The 16,034-nt window shown below is 41.9% G+C and overlaps 1 protein-coding gene and 1 long non-coding RNA gene across 2 annotated transcripts in view; both read right to left on the bottom strand.

Annotated features, from left to right (window-relative positions):
* LOC137764628 (uncharacterized) overlaps positions 1 to 97 on the bottom strand; it is a 106,475-nt gene extending 106,378 nt beyond the window's left edge. Inside the window, exon 1 of the mRNA XM_068543682.1 lies at positions 34 to 97. Coding sequence (XP_068399783.1) covers positions 34 to 97 — 64 coding nt within the window. The remainder of the gene's footprint in view (positions 1 to 33) is intronic.
* A 1,637-nt stretch (positions 98 to 1,734) lies between these two features.
* Positions 1,735 to 7,401, bottom strand: LOC137764848 (uncharacterized). Its single transcript, XR_011074073.1, has 4 exons — positions 7,243 to 7,401; positions 5,279 to 5,521; positions 2,702 to 2,839; positions 1,735 to 1,872 (listed from the first exon to the last, which is right to left on the bottom strand). It is a non-coding gene; the product is annotated as an uncharacterized lncRNA (long non-coding RNA).
* Positions 7,402 to 16,034: the final 8,633 nt, after the last annotated feature.

Below are 16,034 nucleotides of genomic sequence, written 5' to 3'. Positions count from 1 at the left end.
TCATGAAAAAGACACCAATTTTAGCATATTTACCTTCTATTTGTTGAGCATGCAACACAATGCCAAGGAAGAATGATTTCCTAATGGAGATCTTCATGATTTTTCAAAATAAAACTTGCGCATCAGCAAAAATAATATTTCTTTCTTTCCGAGGTATTCCACTTAGGTTGTTTATATTGATTCCTGTTATTCTGTTACTTCTGCCCACAGAGAGATTGTTAAGATAAAAAGCGCCTCAATGCAGCTCTAATTAAATCTCTGAGAACTAAACTGTGATGCCTAAACACAAGGATAGTCAAAATGAAGATTCCTTCAGTATTTTAGTCCAGGTGGCTCCCACAAATTAATGAAGAGAGAAAACAGATGTGGGGGGCTCTAAGAATAACGATAAAATATGTGTGTGTCCTTCCAAATTACATACAAAATGGCCTTCTCTTCTCCAGAAGGCAAGATCCTCCCTCTCCCCGGCCTTACTCATCACTTCCTTGGTTTCCCTTCCTGCCTCCAGTCTTATCCCCTTCCTTTCTGTTCTCCACAATCTAGCTGCTCATCTTGCTAAACTGTATGCCTGTCTTGCTTCTCCCCTGCTAAAAACCGTCCCCAGAATGGCCAGGATAAAGAACAAGCGCTTTAGCGTGGGGCACTTGGTCCTTCTGAACCTCTACACCACCCCTCCTGCTGGTCCCCCTCTGCCCCTGCCTTCCCCTCCCACAGCAGCCCCCTCACCCTACATGTGAACAGTAAGCTCCAGATGACTTGGAATTCTTGGAACAGGCCATCCACATGCTTATCTCTGACTGGGGGGGCCTTTGCACATCGCTGTTTGTTCCCTCTGCTTGTGATGTCCTCCCTACTCTGCCTGGCTCTTACGCTGCAGAAGTGGGTTCAGATGACATCTCTGGGAAACCTTTGCTGAGCCCTCCAGCTAGACGTCTGCCCCTGCTTCCCCTATTAGAGCACATCCACACCCAGGTGAGAGCCTTGCTTCTTTAACCGCCTTCTCCGCTGGGCTGGAAGCTCCTGGAGGGCATGGCTTGTCCTCTTTACTGGACTTGGCCACAGAGTAAACACCCAGTAAATATATGAGGAATAAATGAAATACCTATTGAATATCTACTTTGCCTCAGGCACTTAACAAGGCCTATGAAGAATGTAACAAATGGTCTGCACATGCTCCCCTCTCCCAAATAGAGTAGCTTATAATTAAGTAAGGGTGATATAAGAAGATCAGGGCTTCCCTGGTGGCTCAGTGGGTGAGAATCTGCCTGCCAATGCAGGGGACATGGGTTTGAGCCCTGGTCTGGGAAGATCCCACATGCCACGGAGCAACTAGGCCCGTGAGCCACAACTACTGAGCCTGCGCGACTGGAGCCTGTGCTCCGCAACAAGAGAGGCCGCGATAGTGAGAGGCCCGCGCACCGCGATGAAGAGTGGCCCCCGCTTGCCACAACTAGAGAAAGCCCTCGCACAGAAACGAAGACCCAACACAGCCAAAAATAAATAAATAAATTAATTAATTAATTAATTAAAAACAAAAGAAGATCAGAAATAACAAAGCAGAATTTGATAAGGACCACAGTACAGGCAAAACTTGCTACAGGGTTTCAGAACAGTGAGATTCATTCTTTAAAAATCATTATCTATGTGACTATTAAAAATCCTCCTCCTCCTCCATCCCATCTATTCAGTCAGTCACTAAAGATTGATGTTATTTGTATGAGTTGACTGATTCTACCCTCTCTTCATGGCTACTAACACCACCAGGTTTACGCCATCATAGCTCACCTGTACCACGGCAACAGCTCTACTGGTCTCTTGCTCCCAGCTTTCTCCTCTTCAAATCCAACCTCCACACAGCACTGGAGAAAGGGCCTATTTAAAACAAAAACCGGCAATCAACTGCTTGTAGTTCCTACACACATAACACGCTGTGTGTTCCCTGTGTCTGCAATGCTATTCTGACCCACTACATTTTCTTTCCCACTCCTCCTTTAAAACCCAGTTCAGGTTGTTTAATGGGCACAGAGTTTCTGTTTGTCATGATGAGAAAGTTCTGGAAATAGTGATGATGGTTGTACAACATTGTGAAGTATTTAATGCCACTGAATTGTATACTCAAAACTGGTTAAAATGGTAAATTTTATGTTATGTATATTACACCACAATTAAAAAAGAGGATAGTGACTATTAAAAAAAAAATCATTATCTTCTCTTTGCTTCTCTCTCATGTTCTCTGAGATCAAGCAGACCAGGAATTAAATCCTCATTCAACAACTTATTAACAATGTGATGTTAGATGGTTTACTTTACCTGAGCCTCAATTTCCTCATCTGCAAAATGAAGACAATATTATTTACGTTACAGGGTGCTGTGACGATTAAGAGAGGGCTAGTGCCCAGAAAAGGCTCAGCAAATGGTGCTGGGAATATTTCAAGAGGATGTGCTACTTGTTTTCTCAGGCCTGCTCTACTGTACTTCAGGCTTTATTATTCAGCATCTCATATTTTACCTGTTGGGGTAGGAGCCTTATCTGCTTATTGGCATATAGCCCATAGCTCATTTTCAAATTTGGACACAATATACTCAGCTCCTTTCAAAACTGATTGTAAATTAATACTTGGAAGGGCTGCCTTACTACTAATAGGCTTTCATTTGGGATTTTTGAAATTTTAACGACTCAGGAACAGAAATCATAGCTTACACTCTGCAGGTAGTCAAAGACTTTTTGTTGAATTTGATTGGAGAACTTAAAAATCTGAATTATTTGTTCAGCACATATTTACTAAGTTCTTGGACAGACCTTCTTGCTGTATCCATCTTTCCTTCCACGGACTTTTATCTAGAATGGAGAAATGTCAGGGGGAAATGGAAAGCAGTTAGCAACTGCAGCAAGGTAGACAACAGTGATGTAATGACCGGTTGAAATTGAATCAGACTTTAATATTAATTGTAGTGTCCGTGTCGGATTGAAGGACCAAACACCACTGCTGTAATTTACATGGTAAAGGAAGCCAAGACTACTGGCCACCATATTAATAGTAGACCCAGGGCTATACAGTGATCAAGAATTTGGGTTGCAAAATTAGACAGGCCTACACAGCTGTGTGACTGTACAAATTACCTGATCTTTTTAAACTCCAGATTCTTCAGCCATTTCATAGGGATTGTAAAACCTACTTTGGGAGATTACTTTGTGACTTAATTGAGACAATGCATATAAAACACTTAACACAGTAAGAACTCAATGCATGGATATTTTTATTACCATTTTGAATATAAGTCATGGAATCTGTGGCATTTTGAAATACCTTAAGTTAAGGATGCCTGTTTGAGAGAGATTTTTACATTACTCTTACTCAACTGAATGCCCAGCCTATAATTATTAGACAGTGCAACCTTGTCTTCCTCCAGACTGCCAAAGAATGAGGCAGGTGTTAAACACACATGGAAGAGAAAAGATCAATAGACCCCAAGGTCCTAAATAAGTCAATGCAAATAGAAATTTTGCATTACTTGTTGAATATACTCAGCTACCACCTTCAGTACATGTGACATTGCTGAGTCTTGCTTTCTTTGCCATCATGCAAGATTAGAATGTGGAAATATTAAAGAAATTAAAAAGGAAAGAAACATTTTTTAAGCTTTATCTCAGAGAAGCCTGGAGAGCAGTTTGGCTCAGGCCTCTGCATTCAGGAAGAGCCTTCAGTTAGTCTTTGAACATCTTTTCTAATCTGTAACCACCCACAAAGACACACTGACAGAGTTAAAGAAAACACACGTCAGACAAAATTCAACCTGGGTCCCCATGTTGGATCACAAGGCTTGCAACAACTATTAAGGAATATTATTTACATGTTATTTAAATACGTTTAGAACAACAGTTATCTTGTCTGAAATATTTTGTGGTAAAGGCATGAAATCTGTTTATTAATTGAAAATATATGCCACAAGCTTTGTAACCCTGTTTAGATGTTTCTTCACTTCGTAATACTTAGAACCTCTAAAAACAGAAGTAGCCTGGGCCACTACCTTGACATGTAAGGGGTCACGCCCTTCCTAACGCACGCATCTGATTAATGCCTGATTCTGATCAACAGGGGGAAACTACCCCTTTCCCTATTAAACGTATCTATTTTACTTTCACATCACATCCAAGAAGAGAAGCCATAAACAGGAATATATTGGTTAAGAGCCAGTTTTTAATCGTGTCTAATGGAAGAATTCCTTGGGAGTTGCATAGGGCTGTTCATCACTGATGAATATCAAGAGGAATTCAGATTTTATATTATTTGTTCTAAACCAGAACATTTTACTTATTGTTCATAATACACGTTGAAAGCAGACACCAAAATGGCTCATTTGGAGCCTTTCTGTGCTCACCCGCTAATGCACATTAACGCCAGTACACATTCCGTATTACAGATCCATAAAATGCATTTGCATAATATTGAAATTATAATCCCAAATGTGTAGTAAAAACCTTTATGAAAAATTGTTACTGCTCAGCTACTATACAGTGGCTAATTTTTAATCTTCAGCCTCTCAGCTGCAAGTAAGGATGGGGTATTCTTTAAATAAAAACCTCAAGAGTAGGAGCCTGGAACTGAGGCCTCCTTTCTTTTAAGTATGATATTTTTAGGCGGAGGAATATTATCTCTACCATGTTAAACAGTTGCCTGCACAGTGATTCTGGCCTTTTGTGGACTGGTGTCTTGACTTTTTAGATTTGGTTGAGAAGTATCGCTGACTTACCAGCCTAGTGTCCGCCATGGGATTAGGGTCTCTCTCGTGACCCCACTAGAGGGTCTCTGCCTCATCCATGAAGGAGCCGGCTGGGAAAGAGTCAGAGTGGCTGAGGTGGCAAGTATTTTGGCAGAGAACCCACTGGCCATGGTCTTTTGATCCAGTCTCTGTGCTCAGCACTGTGGCAGACTCTTGATTAGATTATAACAAAGAGCCTTCGTATTAATTCAGTGAGGTGGATATATATCCCTTATGATGAAACAGCCTAGAATGGTTGCACACTTTCATCTCTCATCTCTCAGAGGTAGGCCCATACCTGTTAACTACCATATTCCAACTGCTGCACTCAACTGTAGTGTTAAGTACAGATGCTTGATTCTTCCTTCAAGTGATTCCACAACTGTGTTTTCAAATAATTTTCGGAGAGTTCTAGCTGAGACTTTCCAGAATTAATGTTGCTGAGTTACATTTCTACCGGGCTTTATCGACACAGACCTTAATAAAGGGAACCCCAACGGTTGGGCTGAATACTCACCTTGTGCCTAGTGGGGCCTGGTCAGAGTGTTTCCTCTACGGAAGTGGTCATCTCTTGGCCATTGGCCCCTCTAGCCTTTTCCCATGGTCCTAGCAGAAGTTTAGCCCTCTGTGCAACCTCAGGAAGCTCTACTCAATTCATGTTTATATGGCAACCAAATTGTGAAGCAAGGACATGTTCTCTAGTGTCCTCTCACCAGGCTCTGCCACCTTCTTCCTCTTCTCTCTCTTCTGAAATTTAAAGCTGCAGGAAGGAGAAGAGAAAACCAGAGTCAAACAGGCCTGTCCTCACTGGATGCCACCTTATACTAGGGGCTTCCTGACAAAGATGGAGGGAGAACAGAAATGACACAGAATAAATCTCCTACTTTATTTGGGGGATTTTAGCTTGGAAAAAAGGTTTTCTTATTTCCCTAGTCATTTATTTTGGTTTATTTAATTTTAATAAGTATACAATGCAAATCCAAAAGGTATAAGAGTTCAAAAGTTATTTTTTATACTGTGAAAAGTCTCTTTTCTACTTCTTAAAACCAACAGGAGCATATTATACATGATATTCTAATCTTTTCATTTATTAGTATCTTTGAGATCCTTTTTACAGGGACATATAGAGCTGCCTCTTTCTTTTAACACATATGTGCCTTAACTTATTTAATCAGTCTTCTTTTGATGGATATTTAAGTTGTTCCCCATTATTTGCTATTACAAACACTGCTGCGGTAAATCACTAATTCGTAGGTCCTTTTGAAACGTGTGACTAGCTCTGTAAGATAAAGTCCTGGAAATGTAATTGTAGGAACAGAGAGATATACACTTTAATTTTGGTGGATTTTGAAAAACTATCCACCATGGAGACTGCACCAATTTACAGTCCCCTCTTCCCCAACCCACCAACACCACATGAGAATTCTTTAGCTTAACATTTTCTATCAGGAGGGTCTGGTAAGCGATGACTAGGAACTGAGGGAAGATGGCTTCAGGGGAAGGCTGTATAGAGGCCTGGCTTGGTGGATGGCAGCTGGACTGTAGCCTGTTCCTAGGCATGTGACAAAATGAGAAAGACTGGGAAACTCTTGATGAGCCCATTCTATTCATTTCAAACTAGGCTGAAATAAACCCAAACATATGGGTCTCCTGTCTGCTGCTAAAAATCTCCAGGAGGTAAATTCCACAGCCTTCTTGGGTAAACTATTTGGACTTCTCACAACTCTTCTGAAAGTCAGGACATTTTTCTTTATGTGTAATATAAATCTTTCCTGCACTCATCCACTTGTGAAAAACGTGTGCTAACATTTCCCCAAAGCAATGCAAGTTCAACTAGCTAGACAACACGATGCTATAATTTCATGGCTAGAGTATGTATCCTCCTTTTTTTAAAAATAGCATACATCCCCTAAATCATTTTAGAAATCTTTAATGCATACACAAGGGATAGCATGAGTGTTTTCTTTTAAATCTGTTTCTAACCTGGCTATGGACTTTATAGAGACTGTGTGTATGTGTGTGTGCATTTAAAATTTTGCTATGCCCTCTTGTTTTATTCTTCTTATATATTATAATCATAGAATTATCTTACTTTCTCGTTAGATGCTGATTAATATATAGCTTTCTTAATAACACTTCTGACATCACTTCTGCTGAATGAGAAAATGTCGCTGTAACTGAGAGGTTTGTAGGTTATTTCTGAGTGTGTCTTTCTTCCTCTGTTGAGATACAATAACTATTTCAGGAACATTTGGCATCCAAAAAATCTCAGCATTGTGCAAATTAAAACATCTGCTTATACTCTGACACCCTCATTCTTCAAAGGTTAGTTGGATTTGCGGTTGCTTTGTTCAACAAGACTGCTCTTAGAGCCCAAGGATGCACATTTAATTATTGGGAAGATATGTTTGACAGAGCTGTGGGGGGAAAATCACCCTTCATATTCGGACCAGCATTAACATTTTTATAGAATGAGATTACCTGAGAGTCAAAGAAGGGGGTAACTCCAGGAAAATAAATACGAATCTATTTGGTCACTGGTCTTCTTCTGTTGATTTACAAGACTCCAGCCAACGACTCTTTGCTCCATTGCGTAGAACTCATCAGTTTGCTCTCAAGCTGGCATTGCTGATTTCTGCTGAGGTTAAAGACAGCAAGGTAAACTCTGCTTCCAACAATAAATAACAGAGGGAGTTATTCTTTTTCACTCAAACAGGCTTTAGATCGCAGCAGACAGCTACAACCAGGTGCATTTAGCTACATTTGTCATTGCCACGAATGCAAAACATGTAAAGCATCTGCTGCAAATGGGTCTCTAGCCAGCCCTTTTCCACCTTAAATATTCTTCCAACCCCAACTGTGGTTGAGCCGCGGTCACCCAACACCAGCAGGAAGGGCCAAGGTGCCTGTAGTAACAGCAGCATATCCTGACTGGTTTGTTGATTTACACAGGTCACTGGTGCCAGCTAGCAGATTGTACACTGGAAGTCTTTCTGTGTCTCCGGCCAAAGACTGGTAATCTCCCTGGGCAATGCCGAGATAACACACGTCAAGAGGCAGCAGTGGCTGGTAAGCCAACTCATCACTCACCTCACCCTACCGTCCCGCCTGGCCTGCTCTTGCTGCAGCCTTTTCATTGCCATTCCAGAAGCTGACAGACCTTAGCTGTTGGACTGGGAGGGAAGGGAGAGAAGGGGGAATACAGAACACAGGCAGCAAGAGGGATTTGGTGAGTCAGGAACCAGCAGGTGAACAGTGACTCATTCGGAAACGTGCAGCTGGGTGTGTGTTATTTGCATATCAGGGACCCTTTGTTAAAGTGGCTTGCCCAGCTGTGTGGGTGCATCCGCATGAGGGCTGATGTGGGGTGGGAGATGAATTCTCAGGAGAGCGGAGTTACTTCCTATCTAATTTGTGCACAAGTTGGGGGAAGGCGCTCTCATCCGGGATCTGCTGCAGAAAAGCTTCGAGGTCCTGAGATTTATTTTCCTTCTGCCAAGTATATTATTTCCAAACTCACCTTTTCAAGATCTTGCAAATTCCCTTGAAAAATGATTTAACAATTTAATGAAAACAACAGTGAAACAAAAGCCATGTTGATGAGGAACAGAGGTAGGGTTGGGCTGGAAATGAGTGACGAACCTCATAATGAGGTGTGCAGCTTTGTATATTAAGCGATTTCTCTGAGGTACTTTTCCAGATGTGATGGAATACATTTATTTTTGTGCTCATCTGAACTGAAATAATACAAATGAGATACTAAAAAGATATGATTACGTGCAGAAGTAGGTGAAGAATTTAGAATCCCAATTCCATAAGTTAACAGCTGTGCGTGAAGCAGTTCAAAACTGCTTTGAGCCTGCAGGTTGCCCGGGCACCTCTGTCAAGCTTGTATGGACCAATGATGATCAACGTGTGAATCCTGCATGTTGATAGTTCAAAGCGACTTTATTTCAGGCAAAAATAAATAGCTGGTAGTAAGAAGTCCTTCCCCACCTGAAAGCCTGCAGTACGGCTGAATACAGCCACTGCGGTAGTGCAATAAAACGGGATGAGTTTTAAACTACCAGATGGTACCCTGTACAGTGCCTGAAATAAAATGGAGACTTAGGGTGCCCTAAGGTGTGCACAGGAAAGGCAATTACATGAAATAAATGGGCCTCAGGCCTACAGGATGCTCAAGTATGCTACACAGGAGACAAATAGTACATCTGGTGAACAGATTTTATCACACACTGGAAAGCCATAAAGCATGCCGTCGAATATCAGATCCCCATCTCACAGTGACATTTTACCTGTGTTGGTATTCAGCGCTGTTTATGTTAAAAGGTGCTGTAATCTCAATGATGTGTTTTAAAAGCCTCCTTAACATTGTTTTCAACTACATACTATTTTTGTGGGGACAGATTGATACAACGCAATAAGATTTTGTGGACAAATAGCCACTCTGGTCTCAGGGGATCCTGTTTTTATTTCATTTATCTCATTGCTGATGTGATTTTAGTAATAGGATTATACTTGTCAGCACTCCCTGTTTGGGAAAATGCCAGCGTATTTTTAATGCTAGTTCCCACATCTCCATTTCATTGTCTGTCACCGCACTAGTTCCCCTCCACACCCCATCCCCTTTTCCTTAACGTCAAAGAAAAAGCAATTTTAGGTGGTGAGGGTTTGCAAGGAGAATTCACTGGCCCAAAACCATTTCTTATTTCTTCTCCACAAATGCAAATCTGTTTTCTGTTTGAAAATTGTGTGTTCCTTTTCTATTGTAAAAAAAAAAATACTGAGGAACCCGTAACATTCATTATTGTTTTAAGAGTTGCTGTAATAAAATCCTCTCAGTACTTAAAGATAGTTTTAGTACCCCTCCTAGGATTCATTCTAGCTTTGATAATTGGGTAATTGCATCCCCTCCCCCACCAAGAAATATTTTCACCCAATTAAGTTTAAAACTATAATAAATTTTAAAGAATTATAGGCTAAAAATTCATACCCTAGAACCAGTATTAAGTAGGAATATTAATCTTAAGCCGTGGAGCGGTGCAGCCTGTTTATGTGCTTCTCTGCCTTCTGTGCAGTGTCCTAGCTCCTGAGAGCTGCCACTGGCAGTGTGGCTTCCCTGAGTGCTGGGCATGAGCTGCAGGGACCCAGAAACTAGTGCCCTTCACTGCCTGTACGATCCCTTGACTTCCACGTTCCAGTCCTTCTTTGTTTCCAGATAGCATTATTCAACCCTTCACCCATTCATTCATTCATTCATTCCTGTCCTGTAGCTTCTAATTGAGCGGTAAGGCCCAAGCCTGGAGCTGAGGCTGGGCGTGGAAGGCGCACAGGATCCACAGGCTTCGTGCAGGGCTCACACTCGACTCCATCCCATCTGCTCCACAAACCAATGTGTCCAGATCAACTTTCCAGGGCTGTATTACAAGGGAAACCCTCTGTTGCATATACTCTCAATGCTAAAGGGCAACCTAGTGACCCAGGGCACTAACCACATCATTCGCATGTGTAGTAAATGGGGAGCAGCACCCAGAAGGCAGCCCAGGAGTTCACATTTTAAGCTCCAGCCCACCAGAGACACACAAACCACCTGTTCCCTCCTTAACAAAATAGAAGTGCAGTCACAGCCCCCAAAGCCAGTAGCTTTTGGCAACAGTAACGCTTGGGGCCCTGGAGCCAGCAGCAGGGACAAGAGGACACCACTGGCACAGCCGAAGGCAAGGTCTGGGAGAAAGGAAAAGAGCAGGAGAGACTTAGTGCAGCCACAGCAGGAGAGAGTGAGGCAGGGAACTGATTACCAGGGGAAGAAAGAGAACCAAAAGGAGAAACTCAGTAGGCCCAGCTGGCGGAGAGGAGAGACCAGATCCTGGACTCTGGGGACAGGCAAACCGTGAGAGTGTTGTCGGGCTCCTGTCTTCCCTCCACCATCACTTGCTTCAGACCTGCTGATTCCTTCCATCCACTCAGCCCCCTCCTCCTAAGCCACAGGTTCTAACACGCCGCCCCCAAATGCCCAGATGTGCTCTTCCCTGGTCCCCGCTGCTTCCTCTGTTAGCCATCTCTGTCCCGTTCCCACTTACTATGACGCAGGGAAAGCACATGGTGACACTGGATGCCCAGGTAATTGTACTTCAAATGAAAAGTGGTGAGAGAACAATGGCCTTGAAAACACAAAAGCAGCGGTGCTAAATCTCCAGGCTAGCGTGATTTTAGGTGCTGAATTCTATTAAGGAAGACTATGCCAGTGACACAATTAAGTTGGTGGAAAAATTGTAAGATACGTAGAAAAACTTTAGCTTCTAAAGCCCTATATAAATTTCAAGAATTTCTGAGCACATCATCAGTGAAGTTGTTTCAAAATCAGGATTATAATACTTGAAAAAAAAAATCAGAATCTAGTAACCTTTGCTCTTCAAAACCCTTCTGATAGGTGGCGGGGTTGGTGGTGGCAATTGAGGTTTACAGGGAGGAAATATCCTAAATTTTGAAGTTCAACAGCTGAGCTGGGGCTAAAACCAATCTGATATTTAGCTCGTTACATCAAATGCAGAACTGATCATGATGATAGCAATAATACATGATGTTTTATTCACTTTCAAATACTTCAGTTGATTTCGAAAATTTCATTTGGGGAAATAAAAGTAAGACATTTAAGAATATAACCTATTTAAGCAAAGGGCAGGAAAAGATGACAGGAAAGAATGTGAAGGGAATCTCTTTTGTGTCTGGATTCAATTTTTACTGTATTCAGATTTTTCATCAGTTCTTGATAAGCAGTCCAGTTAATAAGTTGCAGGCAAGGGTTGCATCAAGGGGGATGATGTGGATAGTTGTACATTTCTAGGAGGCTGTGAAAGAAAAGTGTGAAAGAAAAGGCAGGTCTTGTTAGGAAGTATGTAAGTCTGTTTCAGTGCTGTTTCTCCAAGGGCAAGTTGGACCACAGGTGGCTGCTTGCTGCCTAACGCTCCTTGGTGTGTCCCCTGTCCTGAGGCAGGTTAGCTGAAGAAGGGATCAGACTAGAATTAGACAAGGTTGCAGGGAGCCCCTCCCCCCGACCTTGCAGCTGGAAGTCGCCTGAGCAGGTGCGGAGAAAGGTCATTTCCATGGCAGCTGTCACTGGGTGCTCTGCCAGGGAGGCTGGTTGGGACTTAGTGGACTGGGGGCAAGATGTCCGCATCTCTGTCCTGCGCTGCTGCACCAGCAATCAGTGAGTCGCCCCCGGCTTCACAGTGCAAGGCCTTCCAGCACGACAGACACAACAGGAGTGCGTGGTCCCATGCCTGCTGCTGTTGTTTTCTAGCTCTGTAAACTTGGGCAAGTTATTTCATCTAAAAGCCTCAGTTCTCCACTCTATAAAGTGGACATGAAAATAGTAGTACCTTCCTCATAAAACCATAATGAAGAATAAACGAGATAATCCAAATAAAATGCAAAGTCCATTGCCTGGCTCACAGTAAGAGCTCAACAGTTTTTAGCTATTCTTACAAATAATAACTCTGTAGACAAGGAGAAATGAATCAGAGGTGTAGAGAGAAGGAGATGGAAACGAGGCTTTCTTTGGGGCACTATAGAAATGCATCGGAAGGCACATAAGAGAAAAAAAGACTTGGAGGATGGCATAGTGGGGTAGAGGACATGCAGGTGGTGAGGAATAGAATTAGATTGGACTCCCTCTCCATCTGATGTTGCAGGGCTCCTTATCACTAAGGAGCCTTATCCAAGGAATGGGAATCCTTTGGGATAAATAGAGGAAAGCGGTGGATGTGGGAGAGTAAATCAGAAACTATGCTAGAAGCTGGTTTGTTGACAATAATAATTATATGGCAACTTACCCAGTAGTTGTTGGATGTGGTAAGAATTGGGCCATAGCTATCATGGTACATGTGGGTATAAAGGCAGGAGAAAGGGGGAGATGGTTCTTGAGGCTAACTGTTGACTGTTAGGAAGGAAACCAAAGTGAGGACAACTCCAGACTGTCTCACAGGGTTATTGCCAATGCTGTTAGAAGGTCCTTAGAGACCATAGGACCTGCAGAGTCTCAACAAGCAGATGAAGGTGATGCAAGTGGAAAGGTTTTGTGATTGCAGGAAATTGGTGACATTGAGGAAAAGGAGAGAATAAAAGGTTCTGAATGAATGTAAATGGTATTAGATGCTGACATTCAATTTTTTTAAGGTGACAGAGTAAAATGCGTTTTAATTTGCAGGGGAAATAAGAAATGTATTGAAAATATGAGACTTGAATTGACCTAGAGATAATTCCAAAATGTTCTGAAGATGAAAAGGATTGAAAAAATAGCTGATGTGTCAGAACGCATCAGCAGTAATACTGGATAAAGCAAAAATGAAACTAGTCTGTAGAAATATTTCGATGCCAATCCTATTAACTAAACAAATACGAGACTTGTAAGGCTTAGAGACCAGCAAAGACCTTGTTGGTTTGTTTGTTTATTTTTTACTGAAGTATAATTGACTTACAATGTTGTGTTAGTTTTAGGTGTACCACATAGTGATTCAATATTTTTACACATTATGAAATGACCACCATGATAAGTCTAGTTACCATCTACCACCATACAGAGTTATTAAAATATTACTGAGTATATTCCTTATGCTGTACGCTACATCCCCATGACTTATTTTATAACTGGAAGTTTATACCACTTAATCCCCTTCCCCTGTTTTGCCTATCCCCCCATCCCCCTCCCCTCTGGCAACCACCATCAAAGACCTTATTATATATATAGCTGCCTTTTCAGTGCTGGATAGGAGAATGAGAAATGGGATTTCTCTAGGCTATAGACAGAAGAGAAATAGGAAGAGAGAAGCTAGTAGTACATGAGAACAACCTCTGTAAATAAAAACTCCATTTTTGTATTTTTGTAATATCATTTTGTACAGACTTCTATTTTCTCACCACCCTTTCTCACCTTACTGTCTTAAATTCTGAGTTGTCTCTTTGACTCCATTAACTCTCCCCTTTCAAAGATCAATTGCCAAATTCACTTACTTGTGTCCAAATACTCATTTACTCAATGCATATTTACCAAGCATCAGCTACATTCAGAGCCCTCTGCTACATATTGAGTGATATGATCCCTGCCTTCAGAGAGCTTACAATCTGGATAAAAGGCAGCTGTACTCAGATAAATAAATATAGAACAAGACAGGAGATCAATATTATGAGTTCTATAAAGACAGTGTTTTGAGAATATGGTATATGAGGCAGGAGCTATGAATTTTCAGAGTTTAGGATTTTAACAATGAGAGCAGGGATGTGAGAGGGTGTTCAAGGATGTGAGAGGGACAGGAACGAGCCAAGATGTTTTCAGGAAATGACAGGAAGTGGGGCGGTCAGGAGAATGGAAGAAGCACCGTCCAACTGCGGAAGGCCCAGTTTGCCATACGATTGGTTCTACATCTTACAAAGATATTGCTCTCGGCAATGTGGGTGAACGGAGAGACAAATAGTCCTGGGGGGAGATAAGAATGGCCTGAATGGAGGCTGTAGCAGAGGGAATGGAAAGGAGGGGCTGGGTTTGAGACACTGTGGAGGTGGAATCAACAAGACAGAAAGACCTGTTGAGTGAGGGAGAGGTTGGAACACAAGATTCTCTTCAGAGTTCTCATTCTCTGTAACCTTTCTTTCCCCCATGACACTGTTCACTACTCCCGGCTTCTTGAAGCTCTCTTCTGTTTCATTTAATGAGGCAGCACTACCTTGCTTCTCCTTCTGGTCATGAGCAAAAACTTAATGACCTTCTGTAAGACATTTGGCTCTTCATTCCAACACTCATCTCTCTAAAAGATTAAGTGATTTATGTGACTCGGGTCAAGTTGGAGTTAAGTGGTAGATCTGAGACCCTAAGACTTATCTACCAGACTGAGTTCCAACCCCCCGGGGAGGAGAAAAGGGGAAGAGGTTTGGTTGCAGGTGTGTACAGATGTAAGCCTAGAGAATTGAAATGTTCCTAGGACTCTCTTGGCTGGGGAACTTAATGCTTCATACTGGCAGGCAAAAACAGTTTAAAGTTCATTCCCAAGATAGTGAGTTTTAAATAGATATATGATTTGGAATAGTCGACATATAAATCTTCTTCCCAGGCTTCAGCATGAAGCACAAGTTTGATCCAACAGACAGCAATGAGTCTTTAAGAGCTGTAATGGCCCATCATGTCAGAGGATATTTATGGATTTACAGAGTCTTCAGATATCTGGATCTTGTGCAAGCAAGATAAAAATCCCTCTGAATTTTTTTCACAAATAAATGAGTGCTTAGCTAGCTGTGTTTCTTAAATTAAATGACTCAGCCATTGTTCACTTGTAAAATACCCAAGGGTCCTTGTCTACATTTTGGAGGAATGTGCTGCTACATTTCTGTTGGAAGAAAAAAGCAGTTGGGGGCTGTAGGAAATCACTAACTTCTATTTTTGTTTTTCACACTGCTAACTTAATAAGAAATATGTTGCTGTGTACAAGTTTTCATGACAGGCATTTCTTAGGTCATATCTCCAGTGACAAACAGGGGTGACAGGAACAAAACAGTCCTGTATTAAAAAAAACTGATTTGGGACATAGGTCAATAATCTTAGGAACCATTTGGCTAGACTCTTTTTTTTTTTTTTTAACATCTTTATTGGAGTATAATTGCTTTACAATGGTGTGTTAGTTTCTGCTTTATAACAAAGTGAATCAGTTATACATATACATATGTTCCCATATCTCTTCCCTCTTGCGTCTCCCCACCCTCCCTATCCCACCCCTCTAGGTGGTCACAAACCACCGAGCTGATCTCCCTGTGCTATGCGACTGCTTCCCACTAGCTATCCATTTTACATTTAGTAGTGTATATATGTCCATGCCACTCTCTCACCCTGTCACATCTTACCCTTCCCCCTCCCCATATCCCCAAGATATACAAGCACACATTTAAAGAAAAGTAGATGGCTGGACATTAGAGGCACTGGGGCAGCAGAGATGAAGACTTGGTTCCAAAGGGAAAAAGGAATCAATTTTAAAATCTGAGTCCCAAGTCCCCTGTAGTGGATCTTCAGGGAGACTCCAGAATCAATGTTAGGGACTGAACAGCTTTTCAGGTATATGAAGCTATAAACATTTCCTTGGTTGTGAAAACATTTAATCTCCAGGCAAGGGGAGAAATTCATGTGTGTCTCCCCTTGAGATTTCTCTAATCCAGATCACTGGGTGAACACTTAGAGGGAGTGATGAAAAGTCTTCCTTGAGTTTTCCAACCTCTTGCTAGCACTGTCCTCT

Source organism: Eschrichtius robustus, chromosome 5 (assembly GCF_028021215.1).
Source record: "Eschrichtius robustus isolate mEscRob2 chromosome 5, mEscRob2.pri, whole genome shotgun sequence".
Taxonomy (NCBI): Eukaryota; Metazoa; Chordata; class Mammalia; order Artiodactyla; family Eschrichtiidae; genus Eschrichtius; species Eschrichtius robustus.
Note: the sequence above shows the minus strand (reverse complement) of the source record. Positions and strands in the feature narration are given on the sequence as shown.